This window comes from Chiloscyllium plagiosum, chromosome 21, assembly GCF_004010195.1.
Source record: "Chiloscyllium plagiosum isolate BGI_BamShark_2017 chromosome 21, ASM401019v2, whole genome shotgun sequence".
NCBI classification, from domain to species: domain Eukaryota; kingdom Metazoa; phylum Chordata; class Chondrichthyes; order Orectolobiformes; family Hemiscylliidae; genus Chiloscyllium; species Chiloscyllium plagiosum.
The window spans coordinates 51,455,325-51,470,574 of NC_057730.1; the positions used below are offsets into that span (position 1 = coordinate 51,455,325).

At 42.7% G+C, this 15,250-nt stretch overlaps 1 protein-coding gene across 2 annotated transcripts in view; it reads right to left on the reverse strand.

Annotated features, from left to right (window-relative positions):
* Window positions 1-15,250, reverse strand: part of rhbdl1 (rhomboid, veinlet-like 1 (Drosophila)) — a 256,641-nt gene that overhangs the window by 205,629 nt on the left and 35,762 nt on the right. The window contains exon 2 of one of the 2 annotated variants that reach the window (XM_043712056.1): window positions 9,286-9,444. In XM_043712056.1, coding sequence (XP_043567991.1) covers window positions 9,286-9,444 — 159 coding nt within the window. Of the gene's footprint in view, window positions 1-9,285; window positions 9,445-15,250 lie in introns of those variants that run through there. The other variant, XM_043712057.1, reaches the window with a different exon arrangement.

Genomic DNA, 15,250 nt, shown 5'->3' on the forward strand with positions numbered 1-15,250 from the left:
ATGTACATAGATCCCTGAAAGTTGCCACCCAGGTAGATAGTGCTGTTAAGAAGGCATGTGGTGTGTTAGGTTTCATTTGTATAGGGATTGAGTTCCAGAGCTGCAATATTATGCTGCAACTATACAAAGCGCTAGTGCAGCCACACTTGGAATATTGTGTACAGTTCTGGTCGCCCCATTACAGGAAAGATGTGAAAGCATTGGAAAATGTGCAGAGGAGATTTACCAGGATATTGCCTGGTCTGGAGGGAAGGTCTTATGAGGAAAGGCTGAGAGACTTGGGTCTGTTCTCATTGGAAAGAAGAAGGCTAAGGTGGGATTTGATAGAGACATACAAGATGATCAGAGGATTAGATAGGATAGACAGTGAAAGACTTTTTCCTAGGATAATGATGTCAGCTTGTACAAGATGGCACAACTACAAACTGAGGGGTGATAGATTTAAGACAGATGTCAGAGGCAGATTCTTTACGCAGAGAGTGGTAAGGGTGTGGAATGCCCTACCTGATAATGTAGTCAATTCAGCCACACTAGGGAGATTTAAACAATCCTTAGATAAGCACATCGATGATTTTGGGATAGTGTAGTGGGACGAGCTGAGAGTAGTTCACAGGTCGGCGCATCATCAAGGGCCGAAGGACCTGTTCTGCGCTATATTGTTCTATGTTCTATGTAAAATATGAACTCTCACTTTGCATTACTGCGTAATACAAGTTGCATAGTATTTAACAAAAGTGCACAACATAGGCGTAATGAACATACAAAAAAAAAATGAAGACCTTCTGTCCATATTCAGGCTGTTCTATATAGTTGGGTTGCATGTCACAATGCATACAAGCTGAGATGGCACCTATTATTAGAAAAGCTGACGCCACCTTGAGAATGTAATTTTGGAATTTACATATTAAAGAACCTAAACTACCATATCCCATTCTAAAAGATAAAAGACTTAATCTAAACTTGTTTAAGAACCATAACTTGGTGTTGTGTGATTTTTTAACTAACATTGTTTAATATAACATTACAACTCCCTGACACTGTAACCCTTTTGGTATAAATTCTGTGTCGTATGGTCATGTTCCACAACTACTTGATGAAGAGGCAGTACTTCAAAAGCTGATGCTTCGAAATAAACCTGTTGGACTAAAACCTAGTGTTGTGTGATTTTTAACTTAACAAACTCAAGCCCACCTAAAGCCATGTAATCTTCTGCAGTAGGGGGGATGGTTGAAAACGAATAAAATTCCAAGCCAATTAAGAGAACACACTGTGGAGATTCCACTTTGATTCTTTTAGGATGCCAAAACTAGTCCAGGGGATGACCAGATTAAAATTACAAAGTACAGCTCCTGTTAATCAGCTTCAGGCAGAAACATGTCCAGTTGACACTTCAAGGAATCCAGGAACCCAGCATTCACTGTCAATTGGCAGGTCTTTCAACAGGTCCTCTCGGGATAGTGAAAACCTTCTGAACACCTAGACTCATTGATCCTCCCCCACCTTGTTGCAGTGACGATGATTCGGGGTAAACCATTTAGGAATGAGATGAGGAGAAATTTCTTCACCCAGATTGAGGTGATCCATTGGAATTCACTACCACAGAAAGCAAGACATTGTATGATTTCAAGAAGAAGTTGAATATAGCACTTGAGGCTAAAGGGATCAAAAGAAATTTGGAAAAGCAGAAACAGTCTGTTGAGTTGGATGATCAGCCATGACCATAATGAATGGTGGAGCAGGCTCGAAAGGCCGAATGGCCTACTCTTGCTCCTATTTTCTAGTTCTGTGAGTTGTGTACCCTCTTTAATCATTAGTTTCCACAAGGTGAATTTGATCCCAATCCTCTTAAAAACCTTGGTTAGATTATCATAAATCTATTAGGTGAAAGTGAGGACTGCAGATGCTGGAGATCAGAGTCAAGATTAGTGGTGCTGGAAAAGCACAGCAGGTCAGGCAGTATCTGAGGAGCAGGAAAATTGACGTTTCAAGCAAAAGCCCTTCACCACTAATCTTGACTATCATAAATCTAGGCTGCTCTAAGGTATTAATGTCTAGCCTCTTTGAGCCAGAATGGACCAACAACATTCCTCATAATGACATACTTTAAAATATAACACATACTCATTATAACATGCATTTGAATTATAAAGGTATATTCATTATACTCAATAATAATAATTATTGATTTTTCAATATTTAGGAAGTGATGGGATATTGAACATGCTAAAATCAAAATATTACCAAGTCTTTGAAACATGTTTCGATAATGTTCAATACAGACAAACTATATTGAACATGTATTGCAGCCAGAAGACAGCAAATTACACTTAAATTTGCGCTTCTCGGATTTTGTATTGGAAGGAATCCGCTAACATTCCTACAGCAGCAGTGCTCTCTGCAGCACCCCTGGCACTGGCACTAGTGTGAACAGGAAAAGCAACTATACATTTCCTAGACTTATCAGACTGAAGAATTATTAATGAGCAGTGCAGAGTTATGAACTGTTGAACTGCAGTAATTGAAGTAGAAAACTGACTGCGGTCTCCTTAAGAGCAATGAGGGATGTACGAGAAATGCAGCCCCTTGCTAGTGATGCCCATATCCTGAGATTAAATAAGGAACAAACAGGTTTTACATGTGAAGCATTAACTTGAGCTCAGAACACAGTTTCTTATGTGTAACAACATAACTACTCAGTGAGTTAACAGGCACATTTAGTAAAAAATGTCAGTTTCGAAGCAATGTTGACTCAAAGTGTTATTTCAGCTTCTCTCTCCACAGATGCTACCAGACCTGCTGAGTTTCTCCAGAACTTTCTGCTTTTATTTCAGATTGCCAGCATCCACTGTAGTTTGTTTCTAATTTTACAAAATTGTCAGCTTAGAAAGATACAGTACAGCACAATGGCTCAATGGTTACCTCACAGCGACAGAGACCTGGATTTGATTCCACCCTCGGGTGACTGCCTGTGTGGAATTTGCACATTCCCCTTGTGCCTCCACGTGCCCCAGTTTTCTCCCACATCCAAAGATGTGGAGGTGAGGTGGATTAGCCCTGGATACACAGGGTTACAGGGATAGGGTAGGGGGTGGGGGTGGGTGAGATGCTTTTCAGTGTGGACTTGATGGGCTGAATGGCCTGCTTCCACACTGTAGGGATTCTCGGATAATGGATAGTCCAGTCAATTTAGGTTAGGTGCAGGGCCAAGCAACTAACGACATGACAATTTAAGATATCTGTGGCCTCCACAGTAACCACAAGAAGGTATCAGTATCTTGCTGGCTTGGGTGGAATAGGTATTGTGCTGGTGGGTGGAGTTACTGCAAGCAATTCAAAAGAATTGGGTCATGGAACCAAGCATTAGGAAGCTTTGTAGCTATTCTTGAATAACTGGGCTACAGGCATAAGACACAAGGTCATGCTGAACTTAATGAAGAACAGAGGTGCCAAAATCTTACACTTAAAATGCTTTCTGCGTGCAAAAATACAGATACTTTCTGAAGACGGTGGGACAGGATTGCACAGTTAAAGTGGACAGATCAAAAATAGCTCATGGGCAGCTAAATCCAAATCAGCACACTGTTGTGAATATCAAAAAAAAGGGTTATTTTTAAAACCATTCTTCGATAGGTAGTCAGTGTGCATCTTTGGCCATCCCTTAAGAAAGTGGTGGTGAGCTGCCTTCTTGAACTGCTGCAGTCCAGGCCTTCCAGTTACTTCCATAGTGTGTTAGGAAGGGGAGATCCATGATTTCTGACCAATGACTGTGATGGAGCTGTCAGAAAGGCGTCTGGCTTGGAGGGATGGTGTTGCTACACGTCTGCGGTGGAGTTTGAGGGTTTGGAAATTACAGTCAAAGGAGGCCAAAGGAGGGCAGCACAGTGGCTCAGTGGTTAGCACTGCTGCCTCACAGCTCTAGGGACTTGGGTTTGATTCCAGCCTTGGGCGACTGTCTGTGTGGAATTTGCACATTCTCCCCGTGTCTGCATGGATTTCCTCTGAGTCCTCCGGTTTCTTGCCGTAGTCCAAAGATGTACAGGTTAAGTGGATTGGCCATGGGAAATGCATGGTTGCAGGGATATGGTGGGGTGTTATGTCTCTGTGGGATGCTCTCTGGAGGGTCACTTTGGGCTAAATGGCCTTCTTCAACACTGTAGGGACTCTGTAATTCTATGATGACTTGCTGCAGTGCATCTTGTAAATGGTACACATTGCTGTCACTCTGCATTGGTAATGGAGGAGGTGAATGTTGAAGGTGGGGAAATGGAGTGCCAATCCAATGAATTTCTTTGTCTTGGATGGTATTGAGCTTCCTGAGCGTTGTTGGAGCCGCACTTACCCAGGTGAGTACAGAGTGCTCTATCACACTCCTGACTTGCACTTGGTGGGTGGTGGATAGGCTTTGGGGACACAGGAGGTGAGTTTCCTCTGACCTGCTCATGGTGCTGCAGGATTTATAGGATAGTCCAGTTCAGTCTCTTGTCATAGTCACCCCCAGGATGTTAAGAATGGGGGATTCAGCAGTGGTAATGGCTACTGAATATCAAAGAAAAATCAAAAAAGAAGATTAAGAGAAATGAGATATAATCTTCATGTGGATTTTCCTAATCTCCTGACTTGAGCAGAAACCTCACAGAACTGTCCACATTGTTTCCTCAGGATTCCTGTCCACCTTACATACAAATATAGTGGTATGTAGGAAGAAGAGCCTGCTGGAATTGTACTGCAAAATACTTAATGATGCAGTTTGTTCTCCTGAACTTTGTTTGCAGTTACAACTTAAGGCATCCCAAGTGCTAATCATCTTGTCGTGAGTGGGAGTTTGAAATGTTTGGACTTTAAACGTTCTCTTGAAATGTGTGCAACCAAAGTAAAATTTATTCCAATAAATGCAACATGCTAATGTCCTGAAAATGGCATAATGTCAAGTAACCAGTGGGCAGAGCCAACAGTTTTGTGCTCCGTTCTTTGGTGACTCAAAATTGCGGATCAGGGATCCCTTTTTCCAAGTTGCAAATTATGTAGAGGCTCCTCCCTGAAACAGGCAGGACCGGAAACCACAATCAAATTGACAGCAGATGAGTACAGTATGGAGTCCAGAAAATGCAGCCCGGCCCTATCTCCATGGTTCTTGTGAGTGAAAATGGTGCCCCTAGAATTTTGTGCTGTGGGGTTCTGGGCACGTTGCAGTATCAGGATTAAGAATGCTCGTTCCTCCTCAACCCTCCTGGTCTGCAAGTAAACATAAAGCATTAAAAATATCGTTGTTTCCATGGTGTCTCCTGACTGGATCCGCTCAGGGAGTGATAGTACAGTGCAGAAACAGACCCTTCGGTCCATGCTGACCAGATATCCTAACCTAATCTAGTCCCACCTGCCAGCACTTGGCCCCTATCCCTCTAAACCCTTCACTTTCATGTTCCCATCCAGATGCCTTTTAAATGCTGTAATTGTACCAGCCTCCACCACTTCCTCCGACAGTTCATCCCATACACGCACCACCCTCTGTGTGATAAATTTGCCCCTTAGATCCCTTTTATATCTTTCCCCTCTTATCTTAAACCTATGCCCTCTAGTTCTGGACTCCCCTACCCAAGGAAAAGACTTTGTCTATTTATCCTATCCATTCCCCTCATGATTTTATAAACCTGCATAGAGTTACCCCTCAGCCTCCGACGCTCCAGGGAAAACAGCCCCAGCCTGTTCAGCCTCTCCCTATAGCTCAAACCCTCCAACCCTGGCAACATCCTTGTAAATCTTTTCTGAACCCTTTCAAGTTTCACCAAGTGTTCAGCTCCACTGGAGGATTTTCATCAGAATTTTACATTGAAAGTGTGTGCAGGTCGTAACTGTGTCACAGGGCTTCAGTGAATATTGCGAGGTGGTAATGTCTCAAGACTAGTAATCCAGCAACTCAGACTAATGTTTGGGGGATGTAGTTCCAATCCCACCATGACAGACGGTAAACTTCAAATTCAATTAATATATGAAATTAGAAGTCTAATGATAACCATGAAACCATTGTCAATTGTTACAAAAATTCATCAGATTCATTAGTGTCCTTTAGGGAAGAAAATTTGCCATCCTTACCTGGTCTGGTCTACAAGTGACTCCAGGCCTACAGCAATGTGCTTGGCTCTCAACTGCCCTCTGGCAATTAGGATGGAGCAATAAATGTTGACCTAACCAATGATGCCCATGAATGATTAAAGGGAATATACATCTATTGATAGATTCCCCTCCTGTCTATCTGCTGCAGTTATAGTGTAAATGCAAGTTAGTTTAGCATGGGCATCACAGACAAGGAGTCCTAGGTATTCTTTCTCCCAACCGGGATGTCTAATTTTGGTTCAAGGAAAGGGAACGGGAATGTGGTAGATGTCTGGAGGTTGTCTCATCTGGCGGTAGGCTGGGCACTTTGTCAAAGATATTAAAAAAGACAGAAACACCCCTCACCACTCACCATCTCCGCAGACTTGCCCTGCCAGCCCATGTCACCATCTATTGCCCACCTGCTCCAATGCTTAAAGAGCAGTAGTTTTAAATAACCTGAAATCTTGACAGCCCTTTTTGACAGCTTCAGTAAGTTCATGCATTTTTACGTAGTTGCCATTAACTTTAAGGGCATCTTATCTGACCCAAAAGGCACATGGTCTTCCCTCACAGTGCCCTGGACTATATCCAAAAGGGTGCCTTACCTCTTGGAATGAGTACCTACTTACCTAAGTGACATCATAAAGTTCAAACCTGCTCTTAACAGGTCCAATCTGCATGCATATTGTGAAGTTGGACATGGCTGAAGCAGTTGCCTCTGTGAACCAGGATGTGCAAAACATAACCCTCTCTGGAGAACATCCATCATTGGGAAAATTCAGTGCAAAGAAGAAGTGAAAATTTCATTTGCGTGTATGTAACTCCATTCCATTTTCCTGGGTCCGGGATATTTTCCGTAGAAGGCAAGTTAGAACATTTTCCTCTCATCCTGATGGTCATACCACCACTGCCTTCCAAAATATTGTGGTTGGTTATGGAAGCTACAAAGTGAATCATTTATTATCACAGAGACGGCAAGAGCAAGACTCAAGAAAATCCGCCATCTTGGTGGTTTGAGCTGTGAACCGAATTCAGGAATTTCAGATGAAGCAAGAACAAGAACCAAATGTCTCTTAGGGGCCATAGATCAGGATAACAGGAAAGAGGATAATGCATATGTTATAAAAGGAAGTGACTCAAGCAGTCAATAAAATTTCTACCACCCAACGCATGAGCATGCAGTGTCAAGAAATACTTTATTATTACCTTACAAAAACAGCCCGAAGACCTAGGTCTCCAAAGATAGTAGCATGACTCACTTGCTTACAAAATATGGCCCCATGAACTGTAACAAAATTCTCTTAAACTGTACTATTCTGTATTTCCCAAACGTGCCTGAGATGGTGTGTGGTAATTCTGTACATTTATAGAATGACCCCCACTGGAAATACTAAATACAAATAGAACCTTTAATGCCACGTTAGTTTCATCTGACACTGGATCTGGATGTTTCTTACCACCTGATAAAAGTTGTGTGCTGCTGTCTCTGTTTTACTGTGTCCATAGGGTAATGTTTAATTGCAATGTCTATGGGCAGTGCATTCTGACCCTTTAACTATGATGATGCCAAATTCAGCAATTCTCAAAGTAAAAGGTATTCTTAATTATGACTTTTAAAATATTTCTCAGAGAGTCTCTGTGTCTAATCCTATATCTGCTTAAGAGTAAATGAAGTGGTTTCCTTGGATGGTTCAATTTATATTACAAAGAGAGAAGATTAGTATTTATTTCTACTCGTGGGTCTACATTTCTTATCCAATTCCCATGCATAAACTTCAGAAATGAACACTGTAGATCATACTGCACACTTCATTAACAGGCAAACGCTCCTCTCTCTCTCAGTAAGCTGACTTTGCTAAATTGCTGACCAGTGCAGTAGTTTGACATTTGTAGCATCAAGGTAGGGCAGGATAAGCTGTTAAATGTGTACCTACCATTGTATCAAGTCATATTTACAATTTACAATCGCCATGCCATTGGTCCTTGAATAATCTCAGGCCCTGTGGCGTAGTTTCTGATTTTGAAACAGGATGAAGCATTTAGCACATGCACTGTGCTATTTGCAAAATAAATTTGATTGAGATTCTACAACCAGCACTGGAACATTTTTGAATCCTACAGGATTGAATTTCACTCTGCAATTTCTGAAACATAGCTGAATCCATGAAGTAACACATCAATAGGTTTCATTATACCCTGTACTTAGCTACCTCTGCAGCTTTCTCTCCATACACCCTTTCACATGTTGAAAATCACCAGCAACAATTTTAACAGCAAACTGTGTTCCTAAACTATCAAGATCCATAGTGTAGTAAGGTTCCCTGAGGAAGAAAAGAAAATGGAATCTTCACACAAATCATAGTTGAAATTCATTGGATCAAATGCCTCTGCCAGAATGACAGACAGCTTGTGGAGTTACATAATATTTCATTCTATATCATGAAAAGAACAAATTCAACCAATTTAATTCACCAAATCAATCAACTATTCATTCTCTTGTCTTTGAAATGACAGCAATGCATTTATGATGAATAAACAATGAGTCAGACAATGAAGAGTGGACTATCCATTAATCCTACTGCTCCTCGGATGCTGCCTGAACTGCTGTGCTCTTCCAGCACCACTAATCCAGAGTCTGGTTTCCAGCATCTGCAGTCATTGTTTTTACCTATCCATAAATCCAGTCTCACATCATTATATCATTTCTCTTATCATATTATGCAAATCCTGTTAGAATATGTCCACTTCCAACTTAGGGTGTTATCAATGCACTGTCCTGCATGTCTCATGTGGGCATTGGTAATTAATGGACAGACCAGTAACCCTACCTCATATCGGTATTCCAACACAGCCTTACATCTCTGATTCACATTACAAATGTACAAATTCACATTACACATTTTACAGAATTCTTCCTACTGCTCTCACATTAGTACAGTGCCGAGTTTCCTGCATTCGCCAATTACTTGGAGAAAGTGAGGACTCCAGATGCTGGAGATCAGAGTCGAAACGTGTGGTGCTGGAAACGCACAGCTGGTCAGTCAGCATCCGAGGAGCAGGAGAGTCGACGTTTTGAGCATAAGTCCTGATGTAGAGCTAATGGTTGAAATGTCGACTCTCCTGCTCCTCAGATGCTGCCTGATCGGCTGTGCTTTTCTAGAACCACACTTTTTGACTACGCCAGTTACTCACCAGGTTGACGAGCTCGTGGTAGCAGATCTGGCCCTGTTCATTGCTCTGCACAAGAGCGAAAAGCATTTCGAGTTTGGTGGGGTCCAGTTGTAGTTCATGGCTCTGAAGCAGATTGGAAAAGTGCTCCACAGCAATGAAACCAGTGTTCTCTGGATCAAGCTGCAAAAACCAAAGAAGGACCATTAGAGCATGTTCAGTTATTATTTACCAACTCTAAAGTTGTTATGTCCTTCCCATCAACATGATACAAGAATCAACAAAAATGCATTACTTGTTCCAAAACCAATATCAATGACATTCAAAAGTAGAGTTCCAAATTCTGTTTAAATTTTTTCTATTTCCTAATGATGAGTCATACCTACATATGGCATTTCATGGAATCCCTACAGTGCAGATAGAGGCCATTTGGCCCATTGAGTCTGCGATGATCCTCCAAAGAGCAACCAAAGCAGACCAAGCACCCTCACCCTATACCCATGACTTCACATTTCTCATGGCTAATCTACCTAACCTGAACAGCTTTGGGAAGAAACCGGAGCACCAGGAGGAGACCCACGCAGACACGGGGAGAATGTGTAAACTCCACGCACAGGCAACCATCCGAGGCTGGAATCGAACCCGGGTCCCTGACGCAGTGAGGCAGCAGTGCTAACCACTGAGCCACCATGCCACCCTAAAATGGTTTTTACACTCTCTGGGGAAGATTTTTTTTTCTAAACAATCTGCTCAGAGATGTTATTACACACCACTGGGGCATGTGCAACAATCACAGCAAAAAGAAACCTAATGGAGTAGTATATCAATGTATACTCCATCCAACCTTCAGTGAGATAATGAACGCAGAGCACTGAGTAACTCTGAGGAGTCTTCCAATCATAATCCAATTATAAACTCATAGAGTTATATGCTACGGAAATAGACCCTACAGTCCAACTTGCCTGCATTGACCAGACATCCTAAACTGATCAAGTTCCATTTACCAGCATTCTTTTATCTGATTATAGTCTTAAACATTTTATATTTATTTCTCTGATCTCAATACACAAACTCCTGAAAGTAAGCAATAACATTTTTTGGGGGAACTGAAAAATACCCGAGCACATTTCTGTATTTATGGTAACATCTGCAAAATTGAAACATCTTCAGAAGGGTACTTTAGAGTTCCATTTTTTTTCTACGTTGATTACTTAATTACTTTTCCTCAGGTTTTCATTAAAGTGGAGGCTTTGTTATGTTGGAACTTAAGCTTTCACAATGTTCGAGTTTCCTCTCAGACACTATATAAAAACAAACATTTACAACATTCAGATGTAGACCTAAGTGGAAGGCATGGTGGCAATGTCACTGGATGAGTAAAACAGAGCCACAGCTACTATTTTAGGGACAACCTGCTGGGGCAGATGGTGAAATTTGAATTTTGTAAATACATCTGGAATTAAAAGCTAGCCTGATGACGCCCACGTCACCGCTGCAGAGTGTCAGAAAACAAATCTGGTTCACTAATGTCCTTTAAAGAAGGAAACCTGCCATCCTTTTGAGGGGACGTACCTTTAAATGAGGGGTGCTAGATATAGGACAGATGTCAGAGGTAGTCGAGAGTTTGCTCCATTTTTACAGAGCGGTGAGGAGAGAAGGCAGAGAGAACCAAGAGCTGCCGGGAGGGAAAGTTTTCCACTTAAAAAGGGACTTACCTCGAGAGTGGGGCCTCCATTTTTACAGAGCAGCGAGGAGAGAGGGCAGAGAAAACCGAGGACTGCTGGGAAGGGAGAGCACGAGAACCGTTTTTAAAGGAGCAGCAGAGGGAGAGGCCACAGCGAGGAGCAGAGGCTGCTGGGTATATATTTGGGCAGCAGCTAAATCCTGAGACACTACACATGTAGTGTCTCCCACCTGCCCTCCTCCTCCAACCAAACAAAAGGACTCTCATGTGTTGCTAAGGTGTTTCAATTTATATTTCTTGTGTATCGTGTGATTGATTAAAAGTTTACTGTTAGTTGGTTAGTTGAATAAGACCATAGAGAAGTGCTAGAAATTATTTAACTCATAAATCTGTATAAATTAACTAACTAAGCAGAGATGGCTGGACAGGTGATATGCTGTAGCTGTATGATGTGGGAGCTGGCTGATCCCATTGTGAATGGCAGTGACCACATCTGCAGCAAGTGTTGGTTGCTGGAAGAACTCCGGATCAGAATTGATGATCTGGAATCTGAGCTTCAAACACTGCGGCACATCCCAGAGGGGGAGAGTTACCTGGACACTTTGTTTCAGGAGGCAGTCACACCTGGGAGATTAAGAAATTCAAATTCAGTTAGTGATCAGGGACAACAGGGTGTGACTGTAAGTGAGGCAGGTAGGGGAAACCTGAGTTCAGAAGTGGAGGAGCCTCAGCCCTTGACCTTGTCCAACAGGTATGAGATTCCTGCGAAAAGGGCTGTGGACAGGATGAGCCAGCTGACCATGGCACCATGGTGCAGAAGGCCATTAAAGAAGGGGGAGCAAAAAGACAAGTAGTTGTTATAGGGGATTCTATAATTAGGGGACAGATAGTATCCTTTGTGAACTGGATCGGGAATCCTACATGGTGTGTTGCCTGCCCAGTGCGAGGGTGCAGGACATCTCCGACCGGCTTGAAAAGATATTGGAGCGGGAGGGATAGGATCCAGTTGCTGTGGTCCACGTTGGCACTAACAACTTAGGCAAGGCTAGGACGGAGGACCTGTTTGGGGAGTATCAAGTACGAGGAAGGAAATTGAAGAACATCTCCTCGAGAGTCATCATCTCCGGATTACTGCCGGAGCTACGTGCTAATTGGCATAGAGATAAGGAAATTAGGGAAGTAAACACGTGGCTAAGGGATTGGTGTGGAAAAGAGCGATTCCAATTCATGGGGCATTGGCATCAGTTTTGGAACTGGGGGGATCTGTACCAATGGAATGGTCTCTACCTGAACCGATCTGGAACCAGTGTTCTGGCAAAAAGGATAAATAGGGTGATCACTAGGCCTTTAAACTAGTGAGTCAGGGGAAGGGAAAGGGAAAGCGACAGGGAGTATGGAGTCAAGTAGAAAGATAAGCAGCAGGTTAGCATGTGTGCAGGGTTTAAGTTCAAGGCAGGTTAGGAATGAAGCAAAAAGAAAGGATAACTTAGGACATATTACTAGAGATGCCGGAAATCATAAGGATAAGAAAATTAGCATTAAGGCACTTTACCTGAATGCTCATAATATTCATAACAAAGTAGATGAATTAATGGTACAATTCATCGTGGTTGCAGGGGGTTCAGGACTGGCAGTTAAACATCCAAGGATTTACAGCTTATCGAAAACAGGGAGGTGGGCAGAGGGGGCGGGGTTGCCTTGTTAGTTAAGAATGAAATTAAATCTATGGCACTGAATGACATAGGGTCAGATGATGTGGAGTCAGTGTGGGCGGAGTTGAGGATCCACAAAGGCAACAACTTGTTTACCACTGATATCAGGCTCACTGGCCTGTAGTTCCCTGGCTTGTCTTTGCTACCTTTCTTAAACAATGGAATAACATTAGTCACCTTCCAGTCTTCTGGAACTTCACCAGTGGCTAAAAATGAAGCAAATATCTCTGCAAAGGCCTCTGCAATTTCTTCCCTAGCCTCGCACAATCTCCAAGGATGAACTGGATCAGGCCCAGGGGATTTATCCACCTTAATGGAAATATGTATGCAGTCCAAAACATTCCCACTTGTTTCTCTTAATTCCTTAGCATCCATGATTCTCAAGCTTGCTCCACCATTCTAGATTAGGGCTGTTCATCTATCAACCTATATCTTGAACACACTTAATGATAGAGCTTTCACAGCCCTCTGGAGTAGGGAATTACCAAAGATCCACCACCCCTGCCCGAAATGATTTGTCTTTTATTCTGGGTCTCCTGCTTCTAGACTCCACAGCCAGGGAAACATCTTTACTGCATCTACCATGTCTGTGCCTTTAAGAAGTTTCTGTGAGACTGCCTCTCATTCTCCTACACTCGGAGAATTCAAGCACAGTCTCCTCATCCTCTCCTCCTAGGACAGTCCCACTATCTCAAAAATCAGTCTGGTGAATATCTGCTGCACCCTGTCTGTATCAGGTATGTCCTTCCTTAAGCAAGAGATCCAGGACTGTACACAATACTCCAGGTGCAGTTTGATGAAGGGCTTATGCCCAAAACATCGACTCTCCTACTCCTTGGATGCTGTCTGACCTGCTGTGCTTTTCCAGTGCCACATGTTTTGACTCCAAGTGCAGTCCCACCAGTGCTCTATCAATTGAAATAAGACTGTTTCATTCCTGTCCTTGGATTGCCTTGTAATAAAGGTTAACAGACTGTCTGCCTTCTGAATCATTTTCTCACCTGCATGCTTGCTTTCAGTGACCTAAGAACAAGAACAGTAAGGTTCCTTTAGACATCACCACTTTCCAATCTCTAACCATTTCAAAAAAGCTCTGCATTTTTTGTTCCTCCAACCAAGTTGCATAACTTCATATTTATCCACAAAATATTCCATCTCCTGTGTTCTTGCCCATTTACTCAAACTGTCTAAATTTCTGGAAAAGCTCAGCAGGTCTGGCAGCATCTGTGGAGAGAAATCAAGAGTTAGCGTTTCAGGTCCAGTGACCCTTGCTCAGTTCTGCCTAAAAGGAATCTATATTTTTCTTTAATTTTTTTTAATTTTAGAATGTTCAGAGACATTACTATCACACCTCTGGAGCAAGTTCACCTGACTCTTAAAAGAAAAATTAATACAGTTAGAAAAGATCTTTGAAGTACAGTGGAGTGCACGTAGTAGACAGTATCATTGATATTAAAGAAAATATCTACTAGACATTGTGAGACCATTATGTTGAATAACGCAGAAACCTGGGCAACAGAGAAATAACAACAGGAGACTTAATGGGATATCAAATGTTGAGATGAACTTGTAGAGCAATGAGAAAGGGCAAATCAAGGGCAAGTGAAGATTGTGGTGCATCAAAGTAGCCATGAAGAGATTGTAATTGAATGGTCATCTGATGTGGATAAAGTGAGAAGTCACATGACATAGTCACCCAATGAATGGAGGAAGTATGTCTTATATTCCACCTTGGGACCCTTCAACCACATGGCATCGACATTGACTTTACCAGTTTCCAAACTTTCCCTCCTCCCCCAATTCATCTCAGATCCAACCCTCCAACGCAGCGCCGCCCTCTTGAACTGTCTTAGCTGTCCATCTTCCTTCCCACCTATCCTCTCGACCTTGCCCACCAACCTGTCACAATTACCCCCCCCATCTGCACCTATTGCCTTCCCAGCTACTTTCCCCCAGCTTCACCTCTCCACATTTATCTCTCATTCCCCCTCCCCCTCCACATTCCTGATGAAGGGCCGATGCCAGAAATGTCAACTCTCCTGCTCCTCAGATGCTGCCTGACCTGCTGTGCTTTTCCAGCGCCACACTTTTTCGACACCAGATTATAGTCCAACAGGTTTATTTGAAAACACAAGCTTTTGGAGTGACTATGAGCTGGTGTAATGTGACTTCTTACTTTGGCCACTCCAGTCTAACACCAGCACCTCCACATCATGTTATAGAGAAAGAGAAGGAACGTAACAAGGCACATAATGACAAAGAGCCGAGAGTCTGGTGCTGGAAAAGACCTTCATTCCTGATGAAGAGGTTGTGCCCAAAACGTCGATTCTCCTGCTCCTCAGATGTTGCCTGACAGGCTGTGCTTTTCCAACACCACACTCTCGACTCTGATCTGCAGCACCTGCAGTCCTCGTTTTCTCCTACATAATCAAGGTGGGACTGTCAGGAAGAAGGAGGCGAGGAAGGTAGCTAGAACGATGTGATAATCAAGCACAGTGGGATGGGAAGAGGATGATTGAATGATAGAAGAAGATGAAGATCCCATCCAGAATTGTGACAAATAAAATAGGAGAAGGAAGAATAAGTGGAGAAG